This window comes from Stenella coeruleoalba, assembly GCF_951394435.1.
Source record: "Stenella coeruleoalba genome assembly, chromosome: X".
NCBI lineage: Eukaryota > Metazoa > Chordata > Mammalia > Artiodactyla > Delphinidae > Stenella > Stenella coeruleoalba.
In genome coordinates this window covers 11088396-11096949 of record NC_137152.1, presented here as the reverse complement: position 1 = coordinate 11096949, position 8554 = coordinate 11088396, and the positions used below count along the sequence as shown (strand labels likewise).

The 8554-nt window shown below is 47.0% G+C and overlaps 1 protein-coding gene across 3 annotated transcripts in view; it reads right to left on the bottom strand.

Moving 5' to 3' along the window:
* Positions 1 to 1315: 1315 nt before the first annotated feature.
* OFD1 (OFD1 centriole and centriolar satellite protein) overlaps positions 1316 to 8554 on the bottom strand; it is a 71554-nt gene continuing 64315 nt past the window's right edge. For all 3 annotated transcript variants that reach the window (XM_079909870.1, XM_079909869.1, XM_079909871.1), the window contains exons 19-23: positions 6445 to 6564; positions 3255 to 3412; positions 2340 to 2498; positions 1741 to 1808; positions 1316 to 1446 (exon numbers count right to left, since the gene is read on the bottom strand). In XM_079909870.1, the coding sequence (XP_079765996.1) occupies positions 1404 to 1446; positions 1741 to 1808; positions 2340 to 2498; positions 3255 to 3412; positions 6445 to 6564 (548 nt within the window). In that variant the 3' untranslated portion in view covers positions 1316 to 1403. The remainder of the gene's footprint in view (positions 1447 to 1740; positions 1809 to 2339; positions 2499 to 3254; positions 3413 to 6444; positions 6565 to 8554) is intronic.

Below are 8554 nucleotides of genomic sequence, written 5' to 3'. Positions count from 1 at the left end.
GCTTTGTCATGGAACTTAAAGGCCAAACAAGTTTCACCGGCAACGACAATTGAGCCCAGTCTGTATACATAAAGGGAAAGGAATCCTCTAGGGTTTTACTGAGCAGACAGACCAGCCCAGCCCTGCCTGTGCTAGATGCTGGGTGACCACCTGTTAGCACTGAAAGTCTCACGTCCTGGAAAACCCCTAAGGCCAGGCACCCTCAGAGGAGTTCTGTGTGCACTTTTTGGTGACTATACCGGCAGTGTCATTAAAGAACTTTTCCGAGACACTCCCACGTGCAAGCCAGACGCTGGGCTGAGAGCTGCACGGGTACAAAGATGAAGGGGAGGGCGAGCAAATGAGTCCCCTCTTCCCTTTGTGGAAGTTATGCTGGTGCTGCATTTGATTGCAGTTTCCTAGATTTGGGCGATGTGTGGTTTCTAAAGGTCATTCTGGAGAGGGACATCTGATGGGTGACCCACTGCAAGTCCCAGGATGTCTTCCACCAGACCAGCTCCAGAACAGCCCAGGTCAGAGGCAGTACTGGTCTCGACACCTGGGTATACATCTGGGCTCTGTGACCTGATGGCCATGAGACCTTGGCCAAGTCACTAACCTCACTGTGCCTCGCGTTTCCTGATCTGTAAAATGTGGACACTCACAGTACCTACACTTTGTATGGCTGATACAAGCACTAAATGAGTTAATACCTATAAAGGTTTAAAACTATACCTGGCACACAGCAAGTGCTCGATAAATGTTACCTTCTCTTTTATCACCATTTCAGAAGGGTTTGTGTTGATTATCAAGAAAAAGATGTCAAAAGTAAAAGACCAGAGGTGATATAATACTATTTCTAGAGCCTAGAATAGAAAAACCCGTGTCTCTATGTTCAGGGACAAATCACAAACAAGAGTGTCAGGGAAGATGGCCTTCTGTTTGACAGCTGGTAGCCCGACTCTGGAGAGGAAGGAACACAGATGAAACTTCCAAAATGCAGGCCTAGAACTTGACCAATAAGGTAAGTTTTCAAGTAGCCATAACCTAAGACAAAAATGCAAAAAAAAAAATTAGCAGCTCATTTCAGTGTAATGAAGGGCCTAAGAATGAGACATGCTGAAGAGGTGTCCCTTTGTGTTTTTTTTGAACTGTATTTTATTTTTTATACAGCAGTGTCTTATTAGTTATCTATTTTATACATATTAGTATATATATGTCAATCCCAATCTCCCAATTCATCCCCCCGCCCCACAGATGTCACTTATTTTTCATTTATACACTATAGTACCAAACAGAATTATGAAAAAAAAAATCACACTGGATCACACATGATTTTTTATTGAGCATTTCGTCTTATCACAGAGAAATCATAGGCCTTTAGTTACAGTATCTGAGTAAGCAGCTGCACAGCAAGAACACGGTTACCAAGTGTCATCTGGTTCCTCGTGAGAAAAGCCTGTCAAACTAAATTAGGGAAAGACAAAAAATTTAAAAATTTGTTAAATTCTTGTTAAGTTTATTCAGGGATCTCTGTCATGCTCTCTTTCCTTCCCTGTGGGATTTCTGCCCTTGCTTACGATCTGCATCAGTAGCAATTTCACAGGTTACAAAATGCAATCGATTTTTTTTTTTAAGTCAGTCATTTTGACTGATTCAGTTTCTTAAAGGCAAACTCAGATATCTGAACCTTTCCCTGGCTGACAAAAGCAGCAATATGATAATGGTTTGCACAAGAACACAACGTAGGGGACGCCATACCTTTCATCTTTGTCACTAGATGGCAGTGTGTCCACTTGTGAGTCCTCTATGACCACCTTTTTTGAACTCTGACACAAAGGGGCGGGGAGAAGAATTTTGCAATTAGATGTGGATTCATTTTATTAAACACTTTATGATTTCTCTAAGAACTACTTTTGAAATATATATGTAATTTAAGCGTCTAAAAAAGCAGTGACTTTTAAACTTGACGTTTAGCAAGCACATCAGAATAAACTACCTGGAAGGCATTCTCAACACCCATAGTACTTTAGACTTACATCAAATATTACTGTCTTAGGGCTAATGCGTTCAGTATTTGTTCATAGGGCTTTCATTACATTTATTTCTTGTTCTTAAAATAATAGAGACATCCCAACTTTCACAAACTTTGACAAATCAAAATCTCTTCAATCTTTTACCCAAGCAAAAGGGATGACATTTTGTCAGGAGTGTACTGAGGCTCCATGTGAACTCTGGACTATCTATGCTTTTACCTTTGTCCCCAGTGGAGAAGGCAGATCCTAATCCCCCAGGTTTCAAGTAAACCACAGAAGCCCTCGGCACCCGCACCCACAGACGCCCGTCCACAGCATCGGCACCTTATCTGTGGTATCCCGGTCTTGACCCCATTGGAGGATCTTCATGTACTTCTCTAAAGGATTTTCACTACAGACAGATTTAGATTTGTCTTTCGTTTCCTGAATGCTCATTTCGAATTCTTTTTCCATTTCCATCTTCAACGATTCTTCAATTAGCCTCTGAAACAGGTGAGGGCCAAAATAAGAAATATACAATGACATCTTTTAAAACTTCTAAGGGTTGAAAAATGCACAGTAATATAATCCTGATCCTTTAAGTACAACCTGCATGCCAGAGAACTGTTTCTTTTTTTAACTGAAGTCATTGCTACTATCAAAGGGGGATAAAAACCTGTCATCTCAATGAAGGAAAGGATGAATCTGCCTCAACTGTCCTGTGCTGTAGACCACATTAACCAGGAGGCCAAGGACCCCTCACACGGAGGATTAGTTCACATAAGCCTCAGCAGGCAGGCGAAGTGGCCCGAGTCACCCATCTGGGACCAGAACCAGGGCCAGAAGAGCACCAAACGCGGAGGGCAGGGGTGCCCCGGAAGCCACCTCCCTGGGGTTCCTTGAGTCCCAGCTAGCCAACCCTGCGAGTCTCTTCTTTCAACCTCATTTGCAACGAGAAGATCAACAGCAAAACAAGGTCCTCCTCGTTTCCGAGCCTGTTTTCAGGACCAGATGAGGATGCACATGAATGGGGCTGGCCATGCTACCCTGAACCAGGAAAGGCACGAGGCCTGCACGCCCCGCAGCCGTCCTCAGTGCTCTCCAGCAAAGAAGAGGGTCGGAGGCCACCAGTGGCTTGTTCACTTATCTGCCGCTCCTAGGACTTCAGGACACACGAAGGACTCACCCTCCCAAGAGCAGGGCACTTGCTGCAGGGGGCCACGAAGCGGCTAGGACAGAGAACTCACTGCGCATCCTCACCCTTTCCTGATCCAGCTTTTCTACTTCTTGCCGTTCCCTTTCCAGAGCTTCTTGCCACCTGCTCTGCCTCTGCTCTTCTCCCTGACTTCGTTCCTTTGCTTGTTGTTCCCATATTGTTTCTTCTTCCTCCTGTTCTCCAAGTGGTTTCTGATCTACACCTAACGAGACAGAAGATAAAGAATCAACAGCTTCCAGCAGCAGACTTTTCAAACAAACTTGGGATCGGCTTTGGCAGGGGCCTTGCCAAGCCCCAGGGAGACCGCGTGATTCTCGGCCGCCTCTGTGCACCTACTTTGAGCAACTGTTCCCCACTCACGGCCTTCGAGGCTCCAGACCCACTCCCGGGAGCGAGCGCCGCCCACCTCTCACCTCACTGAGATGAGCCCAGGTCATCCTCAGCACCACGACATCCACTGTCCTCCCCTCCGCCCCCATCTCCTCCTTCCTCCATCCTTGCCAAGGCAAGCCCTGCATTTCTGCCTCTGCATTGGTTTCCAAGCCCGCCCCATCCTTAGGATTCTGATGCACACACATTTGTCCCCATTTACTTCCACAGCACTTTTGTCACTCCCCACCCGCCACCCACTCCCACAGAGGCACTCGAGTCTCCTGAGCCCGGAGCACGACAAAACCACCACCCTCCCCACTTCCCCGCTCGGGCCACCTTGCCGTCACCCCACTTCCTCCGGGCTGATCCCTCCCCGGGGTTTTGGTTAGCACCTCCGTCCTGGTCATCCCCACACATTCTCTCTCATCCTGATCTCTCTCCCAGGCCTCACATCCGTGCTGTCAGCGGGGCAGTTCCCTGCCAGTTGCATTCCTGTCCCTTTCACTGCGCTCTTCCTACGCTCTGCCCAGCAAGCCACCAGGGCTTATGGCTTCTGCCTCCGGTTCCCACTGCTGTGGTGAGGGTCCTTACCACCAGCTCCTGCACAGCTCCACTACCGGAGTCTACGCTCTCCCCAACACCAGTCGCTTGGCCTTCAAACAACCCCGCTTCGTTAGCACCAGTCACTCCCTGAAGGCCAGGATTTGCTGTGTGTCGTCTCTGCTCTGGCAGGGTCCACACCCACAGCAGCCTAGGCCCCGACACCCTGCCTTTTTCTTTCTGCACTGACTTCCTCCCCATCACCACCACTCCTGCACCTGAAACACCCTATCCCCGCGCCAGCACACTCACCAATCCCCGACTCCAGCTGCTCTTGCCTGCTCCCACCCTCGCGTCCGCGGGCTCCCCGACCCGACACGCTCCCTCCCCCGCCACCCCTCCCACAAAACCCTACCTACCCCGCGAGCCCCAACCCAAGCGCACCTACGTGTCCCCACAGGGACAGGGAGCCTCTCCAGCGCCATATTCACACGGTATTTCGTGCCTGCCTTGCCCCAAACCCTGTGTATCTTTTTACTACTTCTATTCCTTCCAGGCGAGGCCCATGCTTTAATTATGTGTTGACTCCCTATAGCCCACAGCACAAGTCCCTGTGCCTCACAGGTTTAATTAAATTCCAATCCTGCTGATGATTATGCTGACCTTTCTCCACCAGCTCCAGTCTACAACCTCATTTCTTCCCCCCTAAACAATGCTGAGAAACAGACAAACTCGTAGATTTACACCAGAGGACTTTGAACCTCTTTGCCATGCCCTGTTCTACATCACCAACAGAACTGAGCTAGCTTTCCTAATAGGAGAGAGGTAACAGTCTTCTCTGTCCCTTGATCCTGGCCATGAACTTGAACACCAGAGGCGGCAGCTGGTCATTTCCACAGGCAGAAATGCAACCTTCTGCCTCCTTGCTGGGGGAGAAGGGTCACTCCCAAATGGTGTCGCTTTCTCACATGGAACAGGGACCTCAGATAGGAATGCTGTTTGGTGCCAATTTAAAAAGTTAAAGAAGGAAGAAAAAAGGGCTCCTTCTTTGCCGTGGGGTATACTTTGTGGCTGCAGAGTGGCATACAAAAACCTCTTGGACAAAAACCTCTTTGGATTAAGAGTTTAAAAAAAAAAAAAAAGAAGCTTTTCCACTGGGCACCTCAAAGATACCAAATTTCAGCCTTTTCATTTCTCTTTGGGCCCAGATGCAGAGGTCACATGAACAGCAGAGAATTTCTCAATGATCAAAATGTGGCCACACTACTTAATAATCATTTAAAAAGCCATTATTATAATCTCCATTCCATCTCAGAGGCAGAACACCTATCTACTCAGTTGGTTTTCCTTATTCTATTATTATTTTTTTTTTTTGCGGTACGTGGGCCTCTCACTGCTGTGGCCTCTCCCGTTGTGGAGCACAGGCTCGGGACGCGCAGGCTCAGCGGCCATGGCTCATGGGCCCAGCCGCTCTGCGGCATGTGGGATCTTCGCGGACCAGGGCACGAATCCGTGTCCCCTGCATCGGCAGGCGGACTCTCAACCACTGTGCCACCAGGGAAGCCCTATTCTATTATTTTTATTCCCATCTCTGCCAGACGGCTGCCCATCAGGTCCGCTCTCAGGTGGCCACCATCCCTACTCAGTACCCATCCGACTGGAGGTCCTTGGTGATGGCTTGCTGACCATCCCACCCTTTCACTAGAAGCTCTGTGAAGCAGGGACTTGGGCTGGTTCACTGCTGAATTCCCAGCCTCCATGAAAGTGCCCAGCACAGAAAAAGCTCTTGATCAAGCTGCCCTGAAAGAGTGCTTTCCAGAATGATTTACGTGGGAATCAGCAAAATCAACCCTCTCAAAAAACTCTTGCTTCTGTCAGCAACTCACATATTCCTGAGTACTGTGACTTCAAACAAACTGCTTACAAGAGGCTTTACGTAGGTTTGGGGGATGATGTTCTCAGAATTTGCAAACGACTAGTAGGTGGTTTTACTTGAGGAATTGCCAGTATAAGGCTTCAGCACTTTGCTCCAAGGAGAAAATGACCTGGCTATTGGCCAAGCCCCGAACCAAAGCTCCCATCTCCCCCTCCACAGGCTGCTAAGGGAAGGGGGGAGTCTGGAGAAGGGAGAGGGAGAGACAAAGTGGGCCAGACAAGTTAAGTCTGATGATCACTTTTCCTCCAATATCATCAGCTTTTCTGAAGACTGAAATATAAAGGGTTAACTTTCCTAATTTTTTAAGGCATGAAGGAAGCAAAGAGAAAGAAAAATAATATTAATTATTATTATTAACATATCTCATTAGTTAAAGAAAAACTTACTTGGGTACTGATAAGAGACACGTCTGGCAGGCACAGTGGCTGCAGCACCGTCCACATGAGGCACGTTGCCAGCAGGATGGAGGCCGTCCATCTCAAACTGCCTCGGTACGTTCCCTGCATCTACATGAGGTGCAAACGAGTCCCCCATGAGTCCTTCACAGCAGCAGCAAGAGAAGGGAGGGTGGGGATAACTCCTTGCTGAGCATTTAAGTTTCAGACAAAGCAACTGGGCCAGCTCTTTCCTTACAGGATTCTAGGAAGTCAGCCTAGCCACTTGTCAATGTATCTGTTTCTCAAAGCATTCTTAGGAGATTCATTTACAAATTCAATTTGTTACCCAGTAGGAAAATCAATCCAGTGACAGAAGAATTCACCTGGCTTGGCAGATAATCATTTGAATTCTATTTAAATATCAATGATTTAACAAAGTTAATGAAGTTGGTTACAAAGATTTGGTAAAACATACTAAGCCCTTTCGTTTACCTATTCAAAATACTATACACTCGGACTTGAGGATGAAGCTCACAAGGCAAACAATAGGTTAATATACAAATATAAAGACTTCCTGGGGGATTGGATCAAGATGGTGGAGGAGTAGGACATGGAGCTCACCTTCTCCCACAAATACATCAAAAATACATCTACACGTGGAACGATTCTCACAAAACATCGACTGAACACTGGCAGAGAACCTCAGACTTCCAGAAGGGTGAGGAAAACGCCAGGTGAGTGGGTAGGATAAAAGAAAAAAGAAAAAAAAAAAGAGAGAAAGGAATCGGGACAAAACCTGCGCCCGTGGGAAGGAACTGCAAAAAAGGAAAGGTTTCCGCACCCTGGCAAGTCCCCTCACTGGTGGGGAAACAGAGACCTGCACAGATGGCTGGTGCTACCACCCGGCACCCCTCAGCCTGCTGGGGTGGTTGGGGGCTAGGTGCTGAGGCTCAGGCTTCAGAGGTCAGAACCGGGGAGATAGCCTGAGGGCGCTCGGGTGTGGTGTGTCATAACTGGGGGAGTATGGGAAGAAGCCTGGGACGGCCAGATAGGCAAGGCGCCGTTGTTGGGGGACGCGCAAGGAAAGGAGCGGGACCACCATAGGAGCTTCTCCATGCGCACTCTCAGGTGGCAGGGCACCACTTACACAAGCTCTGGGGGCGGGTGCAACCACTGCCACTGCTGAGGATCCCACAACCGGGCACCAATCACTGCCCCTGCCCTCCTGGGAGGATGTTTTGGCCGCACACCTGCACAGCCCCTATCACAGGGATAACAACCAGCACACACTGAGGAAAGAGACGGTAAACATCCAAACCAAAAACGGCCCTCACGCAAAAAGAATACTAAACTCACACAAGCTATGCAGGGAAGCTTTTGCATATAAATAGCGCTCCAAGACCACAGTAGATAACTGTTTCTCCTAAATTCACAGAGTAAGAGAAATATAAGTAAAATGCAGAAGCAGAGGAACCACTCCCAGGTAAAAGACCAAGAGAATTCCCCTGAAGGAACAAACAGTGAAACAGACCTCTTCAGTCTAACAGACACTGAGTTAAAAAAAAAAAAAGAAAGAAAAGAAACTACTGAAGGAATTAAGGAAGGCTATCAACAGAAATGTGGATAACTATAAAAAGGAACTAGAAACTATGAGGAGCTAAGAAAAATTAGAAAATTCATTTGCCAATACTAAAGGGGAGCTAAAGGCAATGAATACCAGAATGAATAATGAAGAAACAATAAGTGATCTGGAAGACAGAATAATGGAAATTACACAATCAAAACAGCAGACAGAAAACCAAATGAAAAAACAAAGCAATGTAAGAGACCAATGGGATAATATAAAGCAGGTCAATCTACCCATAATGGGGATTCCAGAAGGAGAAGAAAGAAAAAAGGGGATAAAAAATGTATTTGAAGAAACTATGGCTGAAAACTTGCCAAGCCTAAAGAAACAGATATCTAGATAAGGAAGCACAGAGAGTTCCAAATAAGGTAAACGCAAAGTAGACCTATACCAAGACATATTATAATAAACATGGCAAAAGTTAAAGAGAGAATTCTAAAGGCAGCAAAAGAAAAACAAAGATTAAAAGATTAATTAAAAGATTAAAAGATA